General features: G+C 40.0%; 2 protein-coding genes across 3 annotated transcripts; one reads left to right on the top strand and one right to left on the bottom strand.

The window, feature by feature from the left end:
• On the top strand, positions 1-26,559 carry LOC136671283 (E3 SUMO-protein ligase CBX4-like). 2 transcript variants are annotated; one of them, XM_066646933.1, is made up of 5 exons: positions 1-105; positions 302-345; positions 15,516-15,581; positions 16,034-16,100; positions 25,264-26,559. In XM_066646933.1, the coding sequence occupies exons 1-5, from the start codon at positions 37-39 to the stop codon at positions 26,254-26,256; spliced, it is 1,239 nt and encodes a 412-aa protein (XP_066503030.1). In that variant the 5' UTR covers positions 1-36; the 3' UTR covers positions 26,257-26,559. The 2 variants fall into 2 exon arrangements, with proteins under 2 accessions (XP_066503030.1, XP_066503031.1); XM_066646934.1 differs by lacking the exons at positions 1-105; positions 302-345 and adding an exon at positions 14,510-14,760.
• LOC136672249 (sterile alpha motif domain-containing protein 3-like) lies at positions 1,732-9,733 on the bottom strand. The gene is made up of 7 exons (XM_066648234.1): positions 9,503-9,733; positions 8,631-8,703; positions 6,007-6,158; positions 4,602-5,618; positions 4,125-4,280; positions 3,655-3,747; positions 1,732-3,048 (listed from the first exon to the last, which is right to left on the bottom strand). The coding sequence occupies exons 4-7, from the start codon at positions 5,610-5,612 to the stop codon at positions 2,731-2,733; spliced, it is 1,578 nt and encodes a 525-aa protein (XP_066504331.1). The 5' UTR covers positions 5,613-5,618; positions 6,007-6,158; positions 8,631-8,703; positions 9,503-9,733; the 3' UTR covers positions 1,732-2,730.
• Positions 26,560-27,209: the final 650 nt, after the last annotated feature.

Genomic DNA, 27,209 nt, shown 5'->3' with positions numbered 1-27,209 from the left:
CACATTCGCGCGGAAACCGAGGCTCCCGCGAGCGCCATGGAGCTGGCCGCCGCCGGAGAGCACGTCTTCGCCGTGGAGAGCATCGAGAAGAGGCGGATCCGCAAGGTTTGTCCTCGTGCATTTTAGCCGCGCGCTCTCCGGTCCACCTTAAACGGTGCAGCGGTTCCGTTCTGGCGCCCTGCAGCGTTTAAGGTGGAACGGGAAATAAACTCGAGCGCGGAGCCAGTTTCAGGGGAACGTTAGAGGGAAGAGTTGAGGTCGTGTGGTCCTTCATGGTGTTTGTTTGTTTTTTGGTTTCCAGGGACGTTTCGAGTACCTGGTCAAGTGGAGAGGCTGGTCATCCAGGTGAGCGCGCGCGCACTTCACCTGCTCGCAGGGGCGTAGTTGCAAGTGTGGGCGCCGGGAACAATATTTTTCCAAGGCCCCCTTCACTGTTTATACGAACAGACTCCTCTACAAATCTAGTAGAATTCCAAGTACAGTAGGTGTGGAGAAATTAAAATGAAGTTGCTAGTTACGGAAAAAATCTCAACAGTGTGCATGAATACTAACAGCTGCTGGGTTAGTTTTTACGAAATGTTTCTAAATTAGTTTTTAAATGTAAAGTTCATAAGAATTCCTCTTAATAATTTCTGCATTACATTCAAAACCCAGACGTAATGTGTCCTTACTGCTATTATTATTCAAGTCTTAGATGAATGAATGAATGAATGTGAGATAGAAAAACACAGGTGGTGTAAATAGAGCAACAGATTTATTTAAAAAAAAATCATGATTAACGCACACTCTGTACAAATGTTTTCTGGAAATAACTGAAATGCTGCAGCCTTCATTAATATATACGTTATTTTTAAATACTAATAAAATCGTTAAAAATACAAATGGTAACATGATGGCGCAGTAAACATTTAGCCGTTGATTCAACGTTGAAATAACGTAATGACTGCCGTCTAATCAACGTTCTCTTTGAGAAAAATGAAAATGAGTTGAGTTGAAAATGAGTTTGAGTTGAAAATGAAAGTTGAAAAGACGTCCAAACACAGACATTGAAAAGACGACTATTAGTCGTATTTTGGACGTCCATTGACGTTATTAATTGGTTCCGAAATAAATGACTTGTATAAAACGCATTTTGGACGTCCACTGACGTTATCGATTGGTCACCACACTCAAAAAAATAATTTGTTGTATTTACTTAATTCTGTTATGTCAACAATTTCCACATAACCAAGTTGTTTTATACATAATTAAATATTATTATTAAGATGGAAGTAACCACCTTATGTAAAGGCTACATTATTGTATTATTGTCATCCAACATGACAATATTATGTAGAACCAACATTGCTGTATTTTATAAAGCCAACAAGACTGTAAATTATGGTTAAGTTGGATTTAATTAATAGGATTTAGTCTATCTAACTAATCTTACTAACATAAAAGCAACAAAATGCCTTTTGCTTCAATTAGCTCTTTTATATAATACCAGCATAAATATATTTAATTGTAATAAATTCACTCATTTATATAAGAGTAAATTAACTGTTGGAACTCCATTACTGTACTGTATTTATTAAGACCAACTAAACTATACTTAGTATTTCTAACATCACTGAATTAAACATTTGTTGTAAATTTAAGTAAACAAATTTTGTGAAAGTACAGTGTGGACACTGACAAATTCAAGTCACACTACTTGTTTCTGTGAAAGAATACATTTATTATATCAAATAAACAACAGGTCAGGTTCCAGAGTTGGATTTGTGTCACCATACCACTAAACAGTTTCCATGTTATAAACATGCCTTTCAGAGTTTAATATTGCACACAAAATGTATTCCAATTAAATAAAATAATAATAATCATTTTAAAAATGAAACATAAAAAAGCCCAATTCATTATTGCACAGATATCTCATCTTGCTAAATCTGACCTATAGCTGGTGACTTTGTGTTTTTATAGTGTTTTAAGTCCTGTTAAATATCCACCCAACAACGTGCCACCTCTGGATGGGAATAATCCATCAGGCTTTAGAGACATAAGCAATAATCCTTAACTCTAACAAACTCAACGTTTAAAACTCAAAGATAAACACTGAGATGTTTAAAACCTCAAACCATGAACTTGCTTGACACTAAAATGGTACATAAGAATTAACTCAAGAAGAGAAAATCTGAGAAAACCACATCCATTTCTAAATGAACATTTTATTCTTCTCAATTGTAATAAAACACTTTTTTTTAATAAATCAAGTGCTATTTCCACAAATCTGTTTGATTTCTAATTGTCAACAAAAATAAATGTCCAATGAAGGTGTATTCAAATTGCTCAAAAACCCTCTAGCAGTGTGAATAAATTTTATTACTTCACTACCTACCAGTTCAGTACTGTAAAAAATTAATGTTGTACCTGTGAATTTTGTGCCATGTTTGAACACATTCTTTCCATTCTAAACTAGTCTTTTATTCCTTAAACACAGACCAAATTCAACCTCTTGCAAAGTTTTTAATTGGTACACTAATTCTCTGTCTCTTCGCTTAACAATTTGGCACAATTTAAAACATTCAGCATTATTCTTCCCGAAAGAGCACCTTTTGAAGTGAGGGCAAGTAGGTGTTGGATTTTGAACACGACAAGATTATGGACAATACCTCAGTTACAAGCTTTCCTTTGTGCCAAGTCAGAGATCCAATATAATGTGTTTGTTGTACCATTCAGCTGCCATCTTGACTACATTGTCCCTTCAAAGAGTTTGTTTTTTAGCACTTGAGCCTTTCTTGAGAGGTGTCTGCTATCCAGTTCCATCACAACTTTTTGTAGTACCTCAAATGTGTACCTGAGGTTTGTTGGGTAGCTCAAGTCCAAGGAGTACATGAGGCCAAACAAAATGGCGAGGGCATTTGCAATGTTACCTAGGTTGTGAAGCACCTCAACACCTTCAATAATTATTCCAACATCTTCCAGATCATCTGTGGGTTCTGCACCTTCCATCTTTATTGCAAAAATTCCTATGATTGTTTGCTCCATCTCCTGATTGTCATCAACATCCTAAAAAACAGAACAAACCTTTAGCCAAAATATATACACATCAAAAACACACTCATCAACCACACACAATCTCTTTTGCCAAGTAACACCTATCCAGCTCCTGGATTATAACCATGCAGACTAGCTTTGAAATTATCTGCTGCTGGTAGCTGTGTGTCTGTTATCCAGTACAAATATGACAAGGGTTTTTACAATATGCATTTGAACCATCCCTAAACTGTACATTTAATCAGCAGTCCACCAACTGCTCTTAAAAAGGTACACAAGGAGGGATGTTTTACTATGCAGATTTGGCAGATATTTTTCTGTCTGCACTGAGTTAAAGAATGCTTTATTTTCAACATATCTTATGTCTTGAACCAAACCAAACATGTACTGATCTAACAATTAATGTGTCTCCAAAGTGTGATTCCTTTCTATTTAAATGGTACAGAAATAGTGTTCAACATTTATTTAAAGTAAGTCAATGAGTTAGAGCTCTACTGAGTGATGTTCATTTTTAAGTGAAAAATTTGATTATATTAGTTAAGAAACATCTCCTAAAAGTACAAACAGCCAGAGTACCCAGAAAGCAATACTGTGAAAAGCAAAGGGCAATATACTTACAAGGTACTCCCTTACAAGGTGTTCAGGGTCTTCATTGAGGTAAACAATTAGTGCTTTCAGTACGCATGCTCTTCTTGCTTCAATGGCATCATTCTGTAACAAAGAACAAGAGAAATAAGGAAACTTGTGCTTAGTTTTTGGAGGTACTAATACAAAAAGTAGTATTTAATGAAAGCATTATTTATTGTATTTCACAAAGTATTCTGTAAATGCTATAGCAAGATAACAGTACACTTATTGTTTGTGGAATATGACGTCAATGTGCACTAACAAAAATAAACTTACAAGACTTAATTAAAAAAGATGACCAAGAGTACTTCTAAGATGCAGTGTAAAAAGCAGTCTTAAAATTCTACCCAACAAGATAACATTTATTATTTTGTTGCATGTACAATTCAGCAGCAAAATAGTAAATGAATCAAATTAGCATAATAATTAATGATGAACAGACATTTGTAAGAAAAACACACCTTATCCAAGTCTGCCAAGATTGCCTTTATTTTTCGTCCAGCAGCTCCTCCTTTTCTTACAAAGACTTTCAGCAACTGGGAGGAGTGATGGTCTAGCTGCTGCATGAACTTCGATCTTAGTGGGACCGTGGTGATACGAGTAAACTCTGCTTCAACCTACAATTAACAGTTTAAAAAAAAAAAAAGGTGGTTGATACAGTCTAACAATGGTTAAATATAAGTAGTGTTTTCCATTCTACACCGCAAATAAATAGTTTCACTTTTTCAGGGTGAGGTCACCCTCTTTAATTAATTCATTTTCATGGAACCTGTAGTCATTTCCTGATATAATTTCCTTACCCAGTTCCAATGTCCAGTTCCAATTGGACAAATTTGCATTTCTGACTTAATTTGACAGACAATTTTTATTTTGGGGTCAACATTCTTTTCAAATACTACCACCATACCATTTATCTATCAACACAACATATGACTTACCTCACGTTCAGAAAAGAGAGCTGGCCACCTTCTTTTGAATTCTGCAATGAAAGGCTTGTTTTCAATCACCTCTTGCCGCCTGTAAGCAAATGTCTTTTCCATTTTCTCCTTAATCATCTGTTCATTGTTTTTCTTTTTCACTTCAGACAAGAGTGAAAGCCTTTCCTGCTCTAGGCTCTCTTTGGTTTGTCCTGCAGGATAGTCTGGATAGTAGTTCACCTCTGCTCTTCTAGCTTTCTTAACTTGATTCGGAGAGGTGCGTTGTCCACTGCGCTTGAGAGAATTGACATTAAGCTCTGAACAACCAATGTTTCGCAGCTTAGTGCGGTAATTTGCCATTTTATATTTCAAACTAATTTTCCACCCAGAGAAGCCTGTAACAGAACCTTGCTCTCTTAAACATGGGTGTATCTTCACTAGTGCTTCAGCTACTGCATCAAATTCTGAATCTGAGGGATAAGCTTTAAATTTGATGATTTGTGATGCCAAACTTTCAAGAATGTCAGACTTCATTTTTGGACTTGGACTGAAGAGGGTACCATTGCTTTCAAAGTCACCATTTGCACGCTGCAGCTGAATCTCTACATCATATACAAACTTTGGCACAGGAAAGATGTCTGGCCATGGCTCACATCTGAGGGAAGACGACGGTGATGACGACTCAGAAGAGGAGAGAATGTCTGTGTCAGATGACATGGATCTGATCTCATCCTGGCTGGATGCCCGTGAAGACAGACAAGAGCTACTTGTAGATAAGGCACTTGATAGGTAAATCACTTTAAGTGTAGCTTTGTTTTGAATGTCTGAGGTGGAGGTCAGGTTTATAAACTCATCAAAATCAGTGTCCTTGTATTGCAATCTAAAGTCTCCTGAAACCTCACATTGTCTCTGTATCTCATTTTTAAGTTCCTCAACAGAGTCTGGTATTCCAAAAGGCAGGGTTACTTTTGAAGAGTCATTTTCTCCTAGGATGACACGAAGCACAGCTGAAGCAGCCATATTGGTCAACATGTTATTCTGAAGAAAAGCAAAAAAAAAAAAAAAAAACCAACAACATGGATAAGTATTCCTCAAACTGCCATACAAACATCAAATATAGAGTTTTATTGAGAGCACTATTAAATCTTAATTTACTAGCAAGTGTTTCTTTAAGTTAACACTTTATACAAACTCACTTTATTTCTAAATCCACACTCCCAGATTTATTTTTCAGCTAGTATGCTTTAGTCCCAACCGAAGTGGGTTTAACCTCGGTTTTATCACTTCAGCCTGGAGCCACAATGACTCAGAGTGATGGGTAATGACTCACTATGGGTAACAATAAGAGTGTACCCTCTTTGGTACCTTATTTTAAACACCATTAGCAAAAGCACTAAAATTCAAATAAAAAATTAAGAGGTAATACCAGAAATGTGTATGTATCTTTTAAGGGTGACCATCCGTAAGGTTCCACACTTGTAGTCAACCAAGGGGTAGATGTCAGTCAGTTCACTTAATTCGGTCAACACAATTTCTCTTGCTGAAGATGACTGGAGTTCAAATGCTCTGTAGTGCTCCCTATACCATGAAGATAGTTTGTTGCATATGAAGGTCAATGTGTTTTCAAATATACACATTTGAAGTATTTCTGCAAATTCAGGCAGTCCACCTACTGATCCATGCACAATAATCATTCCATTTCTGTATTCTATGCCATTGCTAAAAATGGTCTGTGCTAGTGTAACAGTTGTGAGATTGGGGTATTTCTGGCTTAGGTGAAATGCTATATCTTCTTTCATGATGTCTACTGGAATTGTGGAGACATGTGTCACATCAAAGCCTGGTCTGTCATAACTCCTCGTATGCATGTGATAGCCAATCATCAGCTGGTGCTTTTTTGCCAAGGACAGTGGAATATTCTTGAAACACTTAGTGTGCCTGACAACTTGTTTAAAAAAACTGTGCTTGGCCTCAAAACGCATAGTCCAAAACATCACAATGGGGCCGAACATCTTTATCATTTCTGGATAATGCTCCAGAAAGTGATGTTTTGGCAGAAATCCCTGATCTGAAAATGCTTGTTTGTATCTCTGTCTGTGCTCTGAGATTTTAAACTCTAAATATGCCACAGACTCCTCACAGTGGACAGGTGCAACAACAAGTTCTACAATATCTTTCAAGTCTAAAATCACCTTCCAAGCTGGCTCATCCTCAGGAATCAACTGTCCAATTATAAAGGGTAACAATCTTAACAAACACCAATTTTCGTGAGCGTTGCCACCGATAGTTTTACGACATCCAAAATTACGGGGCACCAAATGAGGCCTATTTTTTCTGTCTCCCCAATTGTATTGGAAGTTTGTAATGCGCTTGTTAAGATCATCAAGACTAAACAACTTCTTGGAAATAAGCACACCAAAGCACTGTGCAAGCTCAACTGGGACTATGCCCTCAAAAAGATCATGGACAGCATCAGGGGGATACCCTGATGTGACATTAAAGTGGGCAAGACTCTGTGTAAAAACACATGCATTTTTCACACCCAAAAAGCTACCTCCTTTTACCTGAGCAGTATTGACATGGACTTGATGAAGCTCCTTGTTTCTGAGGGTAAATGAACCTGATTTTACATCTTTAACCTGAGTTTCTGCCCGCTGAGCTGTGCAAAACCTACAGAAATACTGACCTGAGAAACTTTCCACGAATCAAGCTAGTCCATGTGCCGCGAGATTGTCAGACATAACACACTGAAGTGTCCCCTTCAAAAATGTACCCAGCTGTAAGACAAACACACCTTGCTGCTCCAGGGTAACAAGATCTTGGAGTAGTGGCTCAAATATTTTGCGATAGCCATAAGTCTTCACATCCTCACTCTTACATAAAAGAGCCAGGTATATAGAGGCCAAAGAAGAATGGCTGCCAGGAGGCAAATTTCCCAAAATCCAATAAACAGCACAGAGTTTGTGTGTTTTTCGTGATGTACCGAGGGGGTTGCAGAGTTCAAAATCATCTACGTATAGACAGACAGAGATTCTCAATTCCTCACCTGACAAAAAAACATTGTTTTTAAAGTTTTGGCCATCTTCAAAAAATCTATAATGTACTTTGTCACACACTGTCTGTTGCTGTCTTCTCTTTTCAAAAACCTTACTGAGAACATCTTTGTCATTAAGAAGCTGATCTAATACCTTTAGCAATGGAACATACTGAAAACTTCTTTTGTTTTTTGCATCAAGGATATACTGAACTGGATCAACTATATTAAAATGATCTTTGTAATATTGATTCCGCTTAAATGCAGTGGTTAACGGTCCATCCTTTCTTAAGGCTTTCAACAGAGGATTAGATGAATAAAGTGTATAGCCTAACTCTTGGACAAGCAGCTGGTCAACTTGCAGTTTATGTTTATTGAAGAAACCAGCAAGAAATTTGTTAGATACAGGCACCAGTGTAGAACTAATCAAATACTGCAACTCATTTAACAGCTCATCAATAGCAGAGCTTGGTACATGGAAACAATTCTCCAATTTCAATAATAGAAATGCCAATTTCTCTTCTATAATTTGTAGCAAGTTGTCAGTTTCTTGAACCACTGCAACATCATTAAGTTCAGAATCAACAAGGAACTCCTCACTCCCTCTCAAACATATATTTCCCACAGTACAATTTTGAAAATCTGATGTGTCATTTTTCACAATTCCAGCTTTGAAATCATTCAGTGTATATGGTTTGTGCTTTCTGTTCTAGTGGGTCTGATATGTTCCATAAATATTTGTTTGAAAGGAACAATTATCAAACATACAACAAACAGTTTCGTGTCTTTTTAGATGGCTGTTAACATGAGCAAAAAAATCTCTCAAGGAGGAAATGTCATTACAGGCACAATGATGGCAGCTAAATGTTGTACAATTCACCGATCTTTGAGATGTCTGATCAAAATGTGATCTACATAGGTGGCTTCTAAGTGCATTCCAAGACTTAAATGCACATGGGCACTTTGTATATGTGCATGGATAAGGGTGTCTGCGACCAAAGTGGCCATGTTTTAACCTGTAGTGCTTCAATAACTGGGATCTTGTACTTTCTTCAGCAGCACACTCTTTACATTTCCACATTAGTTTTACTGAAAAGAAAAAGAAAAGAAAACAAAAGTTGACATCCTATAAATGTATATAGCCCACTACATACTCTGTGCTAAAAGCAATTAATAGTCCACTCACTAAAACACTGCATGAAAGCAAGTCAAAATCAGTACTATTATGGAACACCATGCATTACATATATTGCCAAATTAACTTAACCAGCATATTTGGCAAAATTGTTATGTCGATTCACTACACTGCAGTGTTAGTGCTGCATGTAACATTCTCACCTTTAAGTCATAAAAAAAACCCTCAAAATTTAGGATCCAGTCAAAGGATATTCAGAGAGATTTTACTTAGTGTAATTAAGTTTATATATATATATATCTTTTTTACAGTTTATGTGTACAACACTTTTTGATTCGCTAATTGTTCCTGTCCATCTTGAAAATGCCATTAATTACAATTTATATAATTTTTCATGAAGCCAGTATTTTCAGCTATTAAATAAAAATTGTTCATTGCTATCTTTTATTTTAGTTTTTTCTTAAAAATAATTAAATAAATAAAACCCTGTCTAAAGATCATTTATGTGTGGTTATTATTTTTTGCCATATATATATATATATATATATAAGAAAAAACTGTATCCAATTTGGAATGTTTGTATATGACACGGTGCAATAAATTGATTTTAATAATTCCATTGTAAATTCAGATCACTGAAGCTGTCATCATGTAGTGCATTAAGATGTGTCTCTTGTAACTAATTTTTAAGATCAACACTGACCCCTCATCATGTTCAATGCTTCTAGTGATTTAGATGATCAATGTACTTACCACTACTAAACCCCACAAATAAATGTAGACCGCTCAGCCTTCATGTTTCCTGAGACATCCTGTAACAAATTCACCAGACCCATGGTTAGAAAACATAAAATATACAAAATTAACTTACTTTTAGTTTTACACTTCTTATTCCATTAAAACATGACGATGAAGCACCACTGAAAACATTCCAAACTCAGGGTTTAGCACAGGGTTTGCAACAAAACAGGTTTCTCTGGTAAAAGTTCTAATGATAAATAACAATTGGGTTTTTAAATACAAATTCATGTACTGCCAGCCCAACCATGTTGATATTTATGAACGATAAAATTACAACTTGAGTACATACAGAAGTGAGTTAATGCTGTTCTACAATTAAATAGTGAAAATTAAGTAAATAATAAATATGTTGGGCTGGTCACTGGTTCACAGAAATATGCAAAGTGTTTTGTGTGACCAAAGGCGCAATATCTTTTAGACTACACTCAAAGGAGTTCTTATTAAAATCACACGTCTCTTTATTCCTTGTTTTGGCAGTTTAGGGATTTTACATTCCAACTTAATATGGCACACTGGGTTATTTTGTCATTATTTAAACACACAATAAAACTTCTAAAATTAATCTGGGTTTATGGAGACATAGCCCAGTTCAACCGTTCAGTAGTCATAAAAGGTCTCACAGTATACCTTCCCTTAAAGTAATACTGATAAGTAGTTTGATACAACGGCTACGTCGACATATTTTAAGTGCATACAATGCGTATTTTGTAAGCCCCCCCATTTATGGCCATAATGATGCGGGTTACTATTAAATCGGTTTTTAAAAATTTCCCCCCACTAGTTTTCGAAACGAACTGTTCGCACGACGATGCCACCCCAGGAAAAAAAACACGATGGCACAAACTAGAGGCTGAATTCCAAATCAATTCACTCCTTATGTAGTGCACTGTCCTAGACATGCAAATACGAATACTTCCCTCTAAATAGTGCATTGTATTCATCTAATAGAACAAGAAGAATGCGTTGTGTCATATGTCGGACGACACTATACCTTAAATGTTAAGACATTTGTTGTTCCCTGATTATAGTGAGTAACGACTGATTTGCGATACAGCCAGGAACGGCACACATGCGGGTTCACTTAGCTGCCTTTGCCTTATAACGGCTTTACCTGTAAACAATACTGAAACGTTTTTTAAAAGCTCAGTTTTCAGTGTCTTAAAACGGGGTATGAACCATACTCCAGTATGATTCTTCTAGCTATCGCTAGTCAACTGGCTAGCTTACTGATGTCCGTTAGCTAGCTATTATATGCTGAGATATCATCCTTGTTTTGTGAAAAAAGTTAAATAACAGCAACAGTGTTGCTAACTTAATAATATCTTCACAGACTACATTAGAAAAACATACATATTACGATAATTACTCAGATGTTTTTCGATTTATGGTTCCACCTCATTTCAATGTGCTCGCGCCTCACTCTCTTCCACGTCCACAGACTGAGCTTCTGAGCATGCGCAACGCCTGTTCTACAGGAACTCCCGCGATTCACTCAGCACTGTTGCGTTGTTTTAAATCAAGCAGATTGTGCTGCTTTAACAAGTCTTCAGTTTGCGTTAAAACCGTTTAAGTGACCTACGTTCAAACTGGACACTAGGCACTTATCCGACATCTTGCATCCTTGTGTTGTATGAGTAAATCTAAAGTAATCTAAACCTTAAAAAACCTTCCAAAATTATTTTTCATTAGCAACTGTATATTGGTTGTTATTTAAGTTACATTATATAACTGTATTGTGGAGAGCATGATTTAACCATTAACCAAATCTAAGAAAATGCTTAACGATGTGTTATCTTCATTAAGTAATAATGATGTGTAATCTGTTGGCTGTCAAATTTACTAACCAAATGAAGGACAGAAGTTACTATCTACTGACAATTTAAGTTTAGATGCAAAAGGTTAAAAGAACGACTGAAATTATTAAAAGCAGAACATTAACAGAGCTGATTTTGCACTAACTGGCAGAGTAAAAATATGTTGTAAAAGGGAAGATATTCTTAACAAATATCACACACAAATAGAACATGGCGTAGGCTACAGCCCCATAAAGAACCATAACTAATACTCACCGCATTCCACTCCTCTCCAAGAAAAAAATGGCGCTACTGCAGAGTTCACAGGCAAACACGAATATCCCGGATGTAGAGATTAATGAAGTCTGTTGAGTTTATTTAACAGCGCTGCATTGATCAAACATGCACTTATCAATTAAAACTGACAACTCAACTGTTTTTCAAGCCAATAACCAAACTGACTTAATTTTCACACAATAACACACATTTGTTAACTAATTACAATGAAAAAAACTTAAATAAAAGCAACAACAGATTAAGTTCATTTTTTTCAGTGCACTTAACTGACTTAAGATGGATTTTGGACGTCCATTAACGTTTAAAACATGTCATTGACGGACTACTTTTAGACCTATTTTGAACGTCTATAGACGTTTCTTCTTTACTGGGGGATATCAGAAATTAAATTGTATTATGGACTGTTTTATGGTGATGACAAACAACAGAATTTTCCCTTAAGCCACTGCTATTCGAGTTATGTTTAAAAACTGCAAGCGCTAAATAACAGTGAGGACATTTACGAGGATGAACTGTGAAAGTGTGCTTTAATGGACACTTCTTGTGGTTTTTACTTCTGTGGGTCCTTTAGGTGCATTTTATTAAAACAGACGAGGAAGACTTTAATTGTGTATTAACAGATAACTAAGGGTTAAAGTGGTGTGCAGTCTTCCTCACAATATCTCTGTAATCTTTCATTATACAACTGTGGAGAATAAAAGAACACAATAAAAGTCCTGGAGATGAAACGGGGCGAATGACATCGACACATCTTTAACATCCACAGTTAATACAGAGTAAGGTACAGCTCTGTTCCTGATTAAAGGCACTGAGTACCACCACAGAGAGATTTACTGAGAGTGTAGGGAGAGAACGGTGGAGGGAAGGTCACGCGCACGAGTTTGGTATTATTCATGCAAAGAAATATAAATTACTGAGACGTCTATGGAAGCAAATCTGTCTCATCAGACTATGAAATAGTACCACCTTTGAATTTGTAGCAAGGAATTGTTTTGCACTGAAATTATTCATCTGAATATAACTGCTCTTGAATAGAACTCGTGAATTTTCAAGAATACGTTTTCACTGTTATTATTCAAGGTTAATAAAGTCATGTTTCCACATTCTGTCAAATCACATGCTCTGTTCACGGGTCCGTGGCAAAAAAATCTCCACAGTAAAGTGTCTTCTTCTTCAGGACATCAGTAGTCTGTTCTATTGTGTCTTTAGTGAGACTTTCAGATTTTTGAGACACTTTGAAAATAAAGAGATAATACACGCGGAAGGAAGCTAAACGTGTAGTTTTTCCACGGTGTGGAAGTTGTGTTCGTATTTCGCCATCTAGCGGCGACAGAATGAACTACTGCAGCATTTAAGGTGAAAGAGAAAATCCAAATTAAGTCCTCAACCTTGGTGTTCCATATGTGTATCTGATTTTTTTTTGTAACTCGTATTTTGGTATGTGAATGTCGTCTACCGAATTACAGCAACTTCGAAATATATTGTTTTAATTTTTTAAAGCACGCTGTATTTTGGATACTTCTTGTTGCCGCTTCTAAAAGGAGCTCGTACATCAGCAGCAGCAGAAGTATGGCTCTTTTATGCGAGAGCGCAAAAACTACACTAAATCACTGCACAAAAAATCATGAAAACCGAGCGAAAACAGCGACAGTGATGTAGATCCGCGCTCTCGTTTCACTGTTTTCAGTGCGCGCTCCTGTTTTTTCCTCGCTTCAAAAATTTGAGCTCGCTCTCGCTTCTCGGTATTAACAGAAAATACGTCACCGATTCAAAACCTGGTAACCGACTCCTAGTGATGGCATCTTTGAATCAGAAGCTTGAAGGACGCACACACAATTCTCTCATGTTAAATACCTCATAAACAAGCCCACATGAGCCTTCACAGTAAACAATTTGCCGTTGATTCAACGTTGAAATAAGTAATGGCTGCCGTCTAATCAACGTTCTCTTAAGGTTGAAAATGAAAGTTGAAAAGACGTCCAAACACAGACATTGAAAAGACGACTATTAGACGTATTTTGGACGTCTATCGACGTTATTAATTGGTCCCAAAATAAATTACTTGTATAAAACGCGTTTTGGACGTCCACTGACGTTATCGATTGGTCACCAATTAACTAACTTATTAAGATGGATTTTGGACGTCCATTGACGTTTATAATATGTTCTTGACGGACAGACTACTTTTAGACCTATTTTGAACGTCCAGGGACGTTCCTTGTTTACTGGGTTTCCTATGGAAAAAACAGGCAATTGATTAGCGCTGTGATAAATGTAAATGTATTATCAAAAGCCCTGCTCAAGTGTTTGTGCAAGAATATTATAATTTTAGATATTAACCAAATAATTACATAAAAGGAAATGCCAAACTGCAACACTGTGAATGTAATTACAACGGTAAAGTTTTCACAACGTGCTTCATCAAGATGTGTTATGAGTGTATTCTAAACTTATTTTTAATATATAACTGTTTTATGTATTGTAACGTATGTAAAGTTTTCTGCCAAATCAACCCAAATCAGAAATGAGATATTGAAGACGTGCAGAACAATTATTTTTAGTGGTTTATTTTATTTAAACAACAAATAAGTGGTTGTAATGCACACAAACATTGGTTTTAAAAGCTGCAAAATGTGACATCTGTGTGACGACGCTTCGAGTAATTAACCATTTTTCGATTCAAAGACGCCATCACTAGGAGTCGGTTACCGGGTTTTGAATTTGTGACGTAGTTCCTGTTAAAACCGAGAAGCGAGAGCGAGCTCAAATTTTTGAAGCGGGATAAAAACAGGAGCGCGCACTGAAAACAGTGAAACGAGAGCGCGGATCTACATCACTGTCGCTGTTTTCGCTCGTTTTTCTTGATTTTGAGTCTGTTTCATGCTGCTGCTGTTAGCTGTGTTTTGGGGCATTGTTGTCTTCTTTGGTTTTGTGTTTATTTTTGTGTTAAATCACTTTTATTTCATAGATTAATAACAGCAGCATTTTGGCAAATAATAACAAAGCAGTTCAAGAGCATACTGTGCCCTTTAAAGACTTCAGAGAGTTCAAATAAAATGTCGAAGAGCATCTTTGGAGAAGAGCAGAAACAGGGTGGGAATATCTGTGCTGAGGGTTCGGGTGTGTACACTGCCTCCATTTTTATGTATTTTATTATATCCATATTATTTTGTAAGTGAAAATAAAATGTATATTGTATTACATTCATGAGCCAAAGGTTTGCATCATCAGCGCCGCCTATTGGCACATTTTAAAGCTGATTTTAGAGCAGTGAGTTACACAGTGAAAGAGAACTGTAGAAGTGTTTTCTATCTGTAGGTGATCTCTCTGAAAATGGGCCCTAACGTGGATTTAGATTTTACACTTTTGGGTTGTAGAAAATTCCAATGAAATAAATGAGTTGTTCTCTTTTCTCATCAAGCCTGTAGTTTGTATCAGAACACAGGTGATATGTTTCTGCAGGTAAGATATACTCACTGTTGTTCAAACAAGTGTTGGCAAGTACATTTTTACCTTAAAAAAATAAATAAATAAAACAATTAAATATCCTTTGTCACATTTAAAGTGGTGTGCAGTTCTCCCCACAATTCAAAGTTAGTAAATTAATAATCAGGTCTGACTAGATTCAGCGATTATGGACTTATTGACATTTTCATCTACTGTTAATGGAGCAATAAAATACATATTTAAAATAAACAAAATATGAGGAGGCAAACTAACGTGTTCTAGAAATGCATGAATTTTATGGGTGGAGTGATGTTAAATGTCACACAAACAACAAAACAATAGGTGACCAACACACACTGAACGTTATTAGTGCCAAGAGTACATATGGAAAATAAACGTAGCTTGATCACGGTCATCTCTGTCTCTAGGTTTAACACGTGGGAACCAGAAGAAAACATCTTGGACCCAGAGCTTCTAGTCACCTTTCAAAACAGGTGAATCTCTCTCTCTCACTCCCTCACTCACTATATGTGGCTGTGTCACTTTCCCCCGAGGGGTTTCTGAAGAGGGTCAGATGCTCCTTGGGTCGGTGGCTGAGGAAAATCTCCAGCGAAAGCATAATGTTTGACAAGTAAAACTGCTCTGTGAGAAATGGGGTTGGAGCCATGTTCAGTTCAAACAACAACAACATGCCACACAACATGTAAACACCGCCTGACTTTACCGCTGCATTGTTGTGGTTTTTGAAACCGGCAATACCCTTTAGAGACGGGGTTTTTCAATGTCACTGGCTTCATTTCATGGGGGAGCTGTGCTAGTGGAGAAGCAACAGGCTTTAAGCGAGTTGAGCCGTGACCATTAGTCACTCCTGAATTACTCCTACTGGAAGACGATGTCTGACTGTATTCTGCAGAGACTCTGAAACCTTTCCCTCCTCTTTCTGCAGAGAGCAGGAGGAGCAGATGCTCGGCTGCAGCAAGAAAGGCACAAAACCAAAGCAGCTTCTCACGCAGGTAAGAAAATGCAGATATTAACCATGCAGGTCACACCCAGGTCATTTATTTCTGTTTTCTTTGCCATTTTAATTTTCTTTGCCATTATATCTGACAGTCCAGAACTGCACACTGTGTACCAGAGTGTGGCTCAGAGTGGGGTGGGGTGTGCTTTACTGAAAATAGTCTGCTCTGCACAAGAACATCCCCTGTGCAAAAGTCACAGAGCATTTCCAGGCAAAACTGCCATGAAAGAATGAGTTCTATCTATGAGCAGATTAGATATTAGACCATACAGGGCGACACACACTCACACCTGGTCTCCAATCCACCTACCAACGTGTGTTTTTGGAGCGTGGGAGGAAACCTGAGCACCCGGAGGAAACCCACGCAGACACAGAGAGAACACACCACACTCCTCACAGACAGTCACCCGGAGGAAACCCGCGCAGACGCAGGGAGAACACACCACACTCCTCACAGACAGTCACCTGGAGTAAACCCACGCAGACGCAGGGAGAACACAACACACTCCTCACAGACAGTCACCCGGAGGAAACCCACACAGACGCAGGGAGAACACACTACACTCCTCACAGACAGTCACCCGGAGGAAATCCACGCAGACACAGAGAGAACACACCACACTCCTCACAGACAGTCACCCGGAGGAAACCGACGCAGATACAGGGAGAACAAACCACACTCATCACAGACAGTCACCCGGAGGAAACCCACGCAGACACAGGGAGAACACACCACACTCCTCACAGACAGTCACCCGGAGGAAACCGACGCAGACACAGGGAGAACACACCACACTCCTCACAGACAGTCACCCGGAGGAAACCCATGCAGACACAGGGAGAACACACCACACTCCTCACAGACAGTCACCCGGAGGAAACCCATGCAGACACAGGGAGAACACACCACACTCCTCACAGACAGTCACCCGGAGGAAACCCACGCAGACACAGGGAGAACACACCACACCACACTCCTCACAGACAGTCACCCGGAGGAAACCCACGCAGACACAGGGAGAACACACCACACTCCTCACAGACAGTCACCCGGAGGAAACCCATGCAGACACAGGGAGAACACACCACACTTCTCACAGACAGTCACCCGGAGGAAACCCATGCAGACACAGGGAGAACACACCACACTCCTCACAGACAGTCACCCGGAGGAAACCCATGCAGACACAGGGAGAACACACCACACTCCTCACAGACAGTCACCCGGAGGAAACCCACGCAGACACAGGGAGAACACACCACACCACACTCCTCACAGACAGTCACCCGGAGGAAACCCACGCAGACACAGGGAGAACACACCACACTCCTCACAGACAGTCACCCGGAGGAAACCCATGCAGACACAGGGAGAACACACCACACTTCTCACAGACAGTCACCCGGAGGAAACCCACGCAGACACAGGGAGAACACACCACACCACACCCTCACAGACAGTCACCCGGAGGAAGCCCACGCAGACACAGAGAGAACACACCAAAATCCTCACAGACAGTCACCCGGAGGAACCCCACGCAGACACAGGGAGAACACCACACTCCTCACAGACAGTCACCTGGAGGAAACCCACGCAGACACAGGGAGAACACACCACACTCCTCACAGAAAGTCACCCCTAGGAAACCCATGCAGACACAGGGAGAACACACCACACTCCTCACAGAAAGTCACCCGGAGGAAACCCACACAGACACATCGCCAAGGAATATCGTTATCACAGTACTTTTAAATATTGTGATATTAATTTAGGGCCATATTGCCCCCCCCCTCCACACCCCCTACTGTCGAGGAACCCTTACTACAAACAAGGAAATAGACACAAATGAAGAACATTTAGAAAGCAAACTAATTAGGTCCTGATGTTTTAAGAGGTCTGCCTGGGGCTGGAGGGAGGCTACCTGCTAAGCCACCCCCAGTCACTAGAGGGAGACAAAGACACTCTTAATTTGGGGCAATTGGTTCCCCCTGGGCTCCTCCTACTTAAAGGAAGCCAACACACACCTCAGTGCTCAGTCTTGAGTTTCTCTTTTCAGAGTGCTGTGCAAGTCTGGCCAGTAATTTGGTAAAAGCTCTTGAGTTTTCTCCTGGGTCTCTCTATCTTCTTTTTCTCCACCAGGGCTGTTTCTCTGAGGGTTTCTCTTGGGATTCAATATTTTCTTTTCTTTACAATTTTTTGGTATAAATAAATAATTAGAAATAAAATAAGTTGTGTTCTATCTTTAATTTCTTTTGTCTCGTCTTGTCCCTCCCTTTTGTTTTGGGAAACTCTCTTGCCTTTGTTTTCTTTTGCTCAATTTTGAGCTGATCAGTTTTCCCCTGATATCTTAAGTTTTCTTCTCTTGTGTTTCATGTTGTCTTGGTATTCTTAACATCCATCTGTGGCCACAAGGGCTGCACCTGCCCCCCCTCCAGCCCCAAACCCAACACCCATTTCACAGAGTGAGCCCCACCTGCCACCACCGGAAAGGTATAATGGGGATCCAGGCAGCTGCAGAGGTTTTCTGCTTCAGTGTTCTCTTGCCTTTGAGCAGCAACCCTCTCGCTTCCCCACAGAGAAGTCTAAGGTGGCATTTATCATTTCCCTGCTAACAGACCGGGCTCTTGCTTGGGCCACTCCCATATGGGAGAATTATCCTACTGTGTGTGCCTCCATAAAGGAGTTCACAACAACAATGCGTAACGTTTTTGATCACCCTGTCTGTGGGGGTGAAGCTGGTCCCCGTCTTCTACGCTTAAGTCAGGGAAAGAGATCCGTGGCCGATTATGCAATTGAGTTCTGTACTCTTGCTGCTGAAAGTGGCTGGAATAATTCAGCACTAACGGCAGCCTTTTTGCAGGGGCTGAGTGAGCAACTCAAAGTTGAGTTAGCACCAAGAGATCTCCCTACCTCAAATCAAATCAAATCAAATCAAATTTATTTATATAGTGCTTTTCACAACTGATGTTGTCACAAAGCAGCTTCACAGAATTCCAGTAAGACAAGATTTGACATGAAATGTAAAGACAAATGTAAAACCCTCAAGTGAGCAAGCCAGGGGCGACAGTGGCAAGGAAAAACTCCCCCAGCTGAGGAAGAAACCTTGGGAGGAACCAAGGCTCACAAGGGGTGACCCATCCTCCTCTGGTCAATCTACTGGTGATGATAGTTAGTAGTCCATGAGAACTTCAGTGTAGGGACAGCTTCAAGGCACTTGGTGGTTGCTGGAGCGTGGGCAGCTGGTCTGAAGCGTGGAGGAGGATCTCGACAGTCATCCATCAGTGTCCAGACAGACAGGTGGGCAGTCGTTTACTCGGAAAGATGTAAAGGGATGGAATTAGTTTTGAACTGTTTTGTGTTTGTAAAGTAGAAAATATGAAAATTTCCAGAGTGTGGCTAATGACTCCGGCAGATCTTACTATGACAGCATTAACTAAAAGGAGAGAACCAGAAGGACACACAGACACGGGAGCATCCTGAAACACTGGCATCCCTCCGCTCCACCGTCAACAAACCTGAGTGATCGCGAGAAGCGGCGGGACGACAGCACCAGCGTCTCAGTATACTATAATTCCCTGTGTCCATGGACCCCCCGGATCTGCCGCCTTTATCTATGGGGGAGCATTAGCTACCAAATGATAAACTAAACAAATGAGTTTTTAGCCTACATTTGAAGATTGCGACTGTGTCTGAGTCCCGAACATTTTTTGGAAGATCATTCCAGAGTTGGGGGGCTTTATAAGAAAAGGCTCTTCCCCCAGCTGAGGCCTTCTGAATTCTGGGAACATTTAAAAATCCAGTATTCTGTGATCTGAGTGAACGTGGAGGCTCATAATAGGAAATTGTATCTTGAAGATATTCAGGAGCAAGCCCATGTAGAGCTTTATATGTTAATAAAAAAATTTTGTAGTCAATGCGGAATTTAACAGGCAGCCAATGAAGTGATGATAAAACTGGGCTGATATGTTCAAATTTTCTAGTTTTAGTGAGGACCCTAGCTGCAGCATTTTGAACTAGTTGAAGTTTTCTTAAATTGCTGCTGGTGCATCCTGACAGTAGTGCGTTACAGTAGTCAAGCCTTGAAGTAATAAAGGCATGTACTAATGTTTCTGCGTCCTGGAGGGATAAGGCATTTCTAATCTTAGCAATATTGCGAAGATGTAAAAAAGCTGTCCTAGTGATACTACCTATGTGTTGATCAAATGATAAATCCGGGTCAATTATGACACCAAGATTTTTTGCTGCTGAACCAGGTTTAACTGGAAAGTTAGCTAGATCTAAAATTAAATCTGATAATTTATTTCTTGCCACTTTTGGACCCAAAAGCAGGACCTCTGTTTTGTTGCTGTTTAGAAGGAGGAAGTTACGCAACATCCAGCCTTTCACGTCTTTTACACAGTCCTCTATTTTCTTTAATCTGTGTTTGTCATCGGGCTTGGCTGAAATATACAATTGTGTGTCGTCTGCGTAACAGTGAAAGTTAATGTCATGGTTTCTTATAACTGTGCCTAGCGGTAACATGTATAATGTAAATAATAATGGTCCTAAAATAGAGCCTTGTGGAATTCCAAATCTTACTTTAGAATAATTTGAATTTAGATTGTTTACTTTTACGAATTGATAACGTTCCGTTAAGTAAGATTTGAACCATAATAGGGCTGTCCCTGTGATTCCAACCATGTTTTCTAACCTTTCTATGAGAATATTGTGGTCTATTGTATCGAAGGCTGCGCTTAGGTCAAGAAGCACCAACAGGGATACGTGGCCTTGATCAGAGGCAAGAAGAAGATCATTTGTTATCTTGACTAGAGCTGTCTCTGTACTATGATGTTGCCTGAATCCAGATTGGAATTTTTCATATATATGATTCTTATGTAGATATGAACTAAGTTGTTGGGCCACAGCTCTTTCTAAGATCTTAGACAGAAATGGCAAATTAGAAATAGGCCTGTAATTAGACAGTGTACTAGCATCAAGATTTGGTTTCTTGATCATAGGTTTAATAACTGCTAGTTTAAAAGCTTTGGGTACATGGCCCAGACTAAGCGATGAGTTTCCTATAGTTAAAAGAGGATCAATAATAGCTGGTAGTACTTCTTTGAGCAACTTTGTGGGAATTGCGTCAAGTGTGCAAGTTGTACAGTTTGCGGAGGTGATAATCTTCTCTAGTTCTAATTGTGGGAGTGGGTAAAAGGTTTCAAGTCTTTCTTTTACAGTTATATTATGTTTTATTTCATTCACATCAGGTGGCAGCCAGGATGGATTTGATCCTGTGGCTAGAGTTTGTTGTCTAATATTCTCAATTTTATTATTAAAAAAGTCCATAAAATCTTTACTGGTGAGAGTTGCTGGAATTAGTTGTTCAGAACCTGCTTGATTTTTTGTAATTCTAGAAAACACACTAAACAGTGCTCTCGGATTATTTTTATTATTGGAGATCAGCGAGGCCAGATATGCTGAGCGAGCTTTAGTGAGGGCATTTCTATACTCTATAAGGCTGTCCTTCCAGGCAGAATGAAACACTTCAAGCTTGGTTGATCGCCATTTCCGCTCTAGTTTTCGTAATGTTTGTTTTAAAGTACGGGTCTTATCGTTATACCATGGTGCGAGCTTTTTCTGTCTTATATTTTTATGTTTAAGTGGTGCTACCTTTTCTAAAGTAGATCGACAGGTATTTTCTAGGTAGTCAGTTAGTACATCTAGGTCCATTGGGTCTGATGGAGTTGGAACTGGGGTCGATAGTTCTGGTAGGTTTTCTATAAATTGTAGGGCGGTAGATGGTTTTATTATACGCCTTGTAGAATAGCGAGGGTTCTTACATATATTATGGATAAAACGTAGCTCATATGAAATTAAGTAATGATCGGAGATTGCTGAGGATTGCGGTAAGATATTAATTTTGTCAATGTTAAGACCTAGTGTCAGAACTAAGTCTAAAGTGTGGCTGCAGTAGTGTGTAGGCCCTGTTACATTTTGAGTAATACCAATAGAGTCTAAGATTGAGGTAAATGCCTTTTTTAGTGGGTCACTTTCCTTCTCAAAATGGATATTGAAATCTCCTACAATTATAACTTTATGATTGCACACCGCTAGGTTTGTAGCAAAATCGCTGAATTCTTTCAGAAATTCTAAGTAAGGCCCTGGTGGTCTGTAAATGTTGCATAATAAAAATGCGTCCTTTTTTGTGACCGGATTTGTAATAATAGTGGAGAGAACCTCAAAAGAAGAAAAGGTGTCACATTGTTTAAGACTAATTTCTAGGGTATTTTGGTAAATTACACATACTCCACCTCCTTTGCCTGATATTCTTGGGCTATGTGCATAATTATAGCCTAGGGGGGTGGCTTCATTTAGTGCTAAATATTCATTTGGTTTAACCCACGTTTCTGTGAGACAGAAAACATTGAATTTATGATCACTTATAATATCATTTACGATGAGTGCTTTTGAGTTTAGCGATCTTATGTTGAGTAACCCAAATTTTAGTCCTGAGGTGTTGCTGCTAGGTGTTGTGTATGATTTAATATTGATTAGGTTGCTGAAACAGGCTGATTTTGTTTTTCTACTTTTACATTTAGTTCGGGGGAAAGACACAGTCTCAATACAGTTGAATACCTCTCTGGAGAGTCTCATTGAGGTAGCCCTCAAATTAGATAACAGGTTACGAGAGCATTGGCGGAGACGAGAAACCTGGGTTCTTCTTCAACGGGGCTACGTATCCCCCTCCCCCTCCTCTTCTTATTCTCTGCTTCTTCCAGAGTCACCTGATGAGGGTGAACAACCAATGCAGTTGGGGCATGCTCGCCTATCTCGCCAGGAGCGAGAATCCCGTATGCAAGAGGGCCAATGCCTCTTCTGTGGGCAACTAGGACACTTGCGTCCAACTTGCCCAGAGCTGTCAGTAAAAGCACAGGACAGGAGATCTGTGATAGGCCAAAATCCTTCTCCTGTTATCTCTGGGGTGTTTCTTAATGTTACAGTGCCCTTTGTCTTACTGGAATTCTGTGAAGCTGCTTTGTGACAACATCAGTTGTGAAAAGCGCTATATAAATAAATTTGATTTGATTTGATTTAGGGACAGAACCATGAGAAACACCTTAGAGCATTTATAGATTCTGGGGCAGCTGGCAACTTTTATAGACTCTGGCTTACCTACAGCCTTAAAATTGCCACTGGTGTCTTTAGAACATCCTCTACCAATTTCAGCAATTGATGGGCGGTCTCTTGAGCCAGGGGGCATTTCACAACAGACACGACCACTCTCTTTGCAAACTGGCCAACACACTGAACTGATCACTTTGTTCTTAATCAGTGCCCCCCATTTGCAGCTGGTACTGGGGTTTCCCTGGCTGCAGCGTCATAACCCTCACATTGACTGGGCAACTCAGTCGGTAACAGCCTGGGGACCTCAGTGCCAGATTTTGCAAAAGCACCCCACTTGTCCTGGATTCACTTCATCATATTCCAGGTCTATCTCGAGTTCCTTATGAGTACCTCAACTTAAAGGAAGTATTTAGCAAGCAAAAGGCCCAGATTCTGCCCGCTCATCGGTCGTATGATTGTGCCATTAACCTCCTCCCAGGTACCAGTCCTCCTCAGGGAAGATTGTTTTCTCTCTCCGGCCCTGAGTGGAAAGCTATGGAGGAATATATCCAAGAGGCATTAGCTTTAGGCTTCATCCGGCCTTCCACCTCCCCAGCAGGGGCTGGGTTCTTCTTTGTGGCGAAGAAAGATGGGGGTCTTTGTCCCTGTATAGGCCACCGGGATCTGAATAAAATTACGATGAAAGACTGCTACCTCTTGCCCCTCATGATCTCCGCTTTTGAAGCACTCCAACAAGCCTCAGTCTTCAATAAACTGGATTTGCACAGCGCCTACAACCTCATCCGTGTTAGAGAAGGTGATGCATGGAAAATGGCCTTCATCACTCCATCAGGCCACTACAAGTACCTTGTCATGCCATTTGGATTGATGAATGCTCCGGCTGTCTTCCAACGCTACATCAATGAGGTCTTGAGGGAGGCATTAGACCAATATACTTTTGTGTAACTGGATGACATTCTCATCTATAGCCAATCTATGGAAGAACACGTACTTCATGCGAGAAAAGTCCTTCAGCTACTCCTAGAGAACCATCTCTATGTGAAACTTGAGAAGTCTCTGTTCCATGTGTCCTTCCTTGGATTTGTTGTATCCAAGGGCCAACTACGTATGGATCCAGCTAAGATCAAAGCAGTTGCTGAATGGCCACGCCCCACTTCTCTCATACAAGTTAAGCGCTTTCTGGGCTTCACTAATTTCTTTTGCTGTTTCATCTGAAACTTTAGCACTGTGGCTGCTCCATTAACCGCCCTAACAAGAAAAGACATAGGGAGGTATCTATGGACTGAAGCAGCACAGAAGGCTTTTGAGGAGCTTAAACATTACCTGGTCACTACTCCAGTATTACAACTGCCAGATCCTTATCTCCCTTTTGTGGTTGAAATAGATGCTTCGGATATAGGAGTTGGGGCAGTGTTATCACAGTGTTCTGGAGCTGACCAAAAACTGCACCCTTGCGCATTCTTTTCTCATCGCCTTATGCCTGCTGAGCAGAATTATGCTGTGGGTGACAGGGAATTCTTGGCTGTGAAGTTGGCCTTGGAGGAATGGAGGCATTGGCTGGAGGGAGCAAAACATCAGTTTCTAGTCTGGACAGATCACTAAAACTTGGCTTACATCAAACAAGCCAAGCGTCTGAATTCCCGTCAGGGGGGTTGTTTGTGTGTCTCTGCACTTGAGCCCTATTTCTCTAGTGCCCTGTTCCAATCCAGCCCTGGGTGAGCTGCCACATTACAGATGTTCTCAAAACAATAAACTGGACATAAAATTACATTCAGCAGCATATTTCATTCATCATATTTCAAGACTAAACCTCTGTTTAAACCTCAATCTCAGTTCCTCTGTTTATAAAACCTTCACCACCTCCTTCACCAGATGATTCCCATTAGGCCAATGCCAACAGGAACCTGGAAACCAGAAAGAGTGAGAGAAATTATGTGGCATCAGTCTCACCTCGATTCTCACAGCTCCAAACCCTGCCTTTGCTCCAAAACTCTGCCAGACTAGGGTTCAAGTCAGGGTTTATTTTTACTGTATCTGTTTGCTTTCATTTCAGGTCTCTTCATATGCTCTGAGATCCAGCATACTCTCTGGCCTTCAGGAAGCATCGCAGGACAAAACCGGCTGCCTCAAGACAGCTATGGATGCCACAGAGAAGCAGCAGTACCAGCTGAACTGCAAGAAGCACCATCACTACCAGCCAGACTCCAAAATATACCAGAAGGTGAAGGAGACCCAGGCGGCTGAGGAAAGCTTGAAGGTCCCTCAGGCCTTGCAGCAGAAATGGGTCGGAAATAAGGACGTGGGATGCCTCGGAAAAGTCAGGGACATCACCATGGAACTGGAGAAGCTTCCTGCTAACCTGAGTGGTGATGGGAAGTCAGCACATGCCAAGGATATGACACGGTTGAATGGAATTCGCAGCAAGCTGAAGATTGTGAAGAACAAGAACAAAAATGGGCGAATTGTCATCGTCATAAGCAAGTACATGGAGAACAGTACCCAGACCTCCAAGGTTAAAAAAGAGGAAGATGAGGCGAGGGAGCTGCTGGAGAACCAAGCGGATCAGGCTTTGGAAAAAAACAAGCTCTCTAAGAAGCACAGCACTGAGAACAGGTGTAGAGAGGACAACACAGATGAGGCAAGGCAGGGAACCCACAAGCGGCGCTACTCAGAACCAAACAGCAAACGGGACTCTGAGGCCAAAAGGTTCTTGAGTTTTCGAAGTTTGAGTGAACCAAACGCAGGGACGAATCACGGTCAAACCAACGGTCGCCAGATCTCAAATGGACACAGGGTAGGATCCTCGGACTGTCAGGACGAGCCCATGGACCTGAGCTGTTCACGGCAAAGAAAAGAAACCAGTTCGGTCCCAGACTCTGAAGCGAACGGGATCTCTGAAGCATCTGAGAAAGAAGTGGAACAGACAGAAGCACACATGGACTCTGAACCCGTTTCCAGCTTCACTCCGTTTCTTGGGAATATAATAATCACCGACATAACAGCAAACTGCTTAACTGTGACCTTCAAGGAATATGTGACTGTGTAGAGAGTGCTACAGATTCATTTCAACATACGAACTACTGACTTGATCCCTCTGTTGTAAATCAACTTGTACAAATGTAATTGAGGCTTGGCTTTTGCATTAATTGTTTTAGAATGATCCAATATATAATTATTTTTCTGCCTGGTTTTTCCCGATCCATTAAAGCTAGCTGTTCCATACGAGTAACTATGAGCCAGTCGGCTGTCGGTGGCTTGTTTCTGTCGGCTGTGCTTTGTATGTGGAAGCCAATACGTCTGAGAAGCACTTACATACGTTATGTAATGTCATTATTGAGCATTTTTCTGTCCTGTCATTTTTCTGAGTGTGTGTCTATTGAGATTCTTCAGAGCACATTAAAAGTTTATTTTTGTGTGTCATTCAGTTGTCAGTGTGTATGGGAAGTTACGGCGAGAAAGATACACAGTAGAAGAGTGCTCCTTGCCCTAATGCAGATGTAATTACGCAGGGCCCTTGGTATCGGTGCACTTCGCCCTGTCATTCTATAAAGTGAGATGTTGGAGGTCTTTATCATCATTTGGAATGGTTTTACTCACTGGTAAAACACCCTATTCACATTTAAATTATTATTAATTTTATGTTGTCAGCACACTTCTAGGCCAAATGCTTTGTCATTTTCTTCATTGGGTAAAATGCAAAAGGTTTAGAATCAAAACCTTTCTTCAAAGGTTCTCAAGAAAAGGTGAACTTTGAAAAAGCAAAGTCTGTTTGATTACATAGTAACAACACCTGTATGTCTCATTTATTAATAAAACGTCCCTTTGCCACAATTCCCGAGCCTAGGACTCCCTCTCCAGACAAAGTCTCTCTCCACATGTATGTATTGCAGCCTGATAAATTTGATGGCAATCCTGTTCAATTCAGTGGATTTTCTTCTCCACAATTCTCAGTCTGTTTTGCAAACTGTCCCCAAAATGTAGACATATGGAATTCCTAGA

This window comes from Hoplias malabaricus, chromosome 16 (assembly GCF_029633855.1).
Source record: "Hoplias malabaricus isolate fHopMal1 chromosome 16, fHopMal1.hap1, whole genome shotgun sequence".
NCBI classification, from domain to species: Eukaryota; Metazoa; Chordata; class Actinopteri; order Characiformes; family Erythrinidae; genus Hoplias; species Hoplias malabaricus.
The sequence above is the reverse complement of the archived record's forward strand: the minus strand, read 5'-3'. Positions and strand labels throughout refer to the sequence as shown.

Bases quoted from the DNA above. Each gene is read 5' to 3' on its own strand.
- LOC136671283 (XM_066646933.1), top strand. From the start codon at position 37: ATGGAGCTGGCCGCCGCCGGAGAGCACGTCTTCGCCGTGGAGAGCATC. The intron at 15,582-16,033 runs GTGAATCTCTCT...CTCTTTCTGCAG, and splicing joins CTAGTCACCTTTCAAAACAG to AGAGCAGGAGGAGCAGATGC. The intron at 16,101-25,263 runs GTAAGAAAATGC...CTTTCATTTCAG, and splicing joins CAAAGCAGCTTCTCACGCAG to GTCTCTTCATATGCTCTGAG.
- LOC136672249 (XM_066648234.1), bottom strand. From the start codon at position 5,612: ATGTTGACCAATATGGCTGCTTCAGCTGTGCTTCGTGTCATCCTAGGA. The intron at 4,281-4,601 runs GTAAGTCATATG...TGTTAATTGTAG, and splicing joins CTCTCTTTTCTGAACGTGAG to GTTGAAGCAGAGTTTACTCG. The intron at 3,748-4,124 runs GTGTGTTTTTCT...TCTTTGTTACAG, and splicing joins TCTTGGCAGACTTGGATAAG to AATGATGCCATTGAAGCAAG.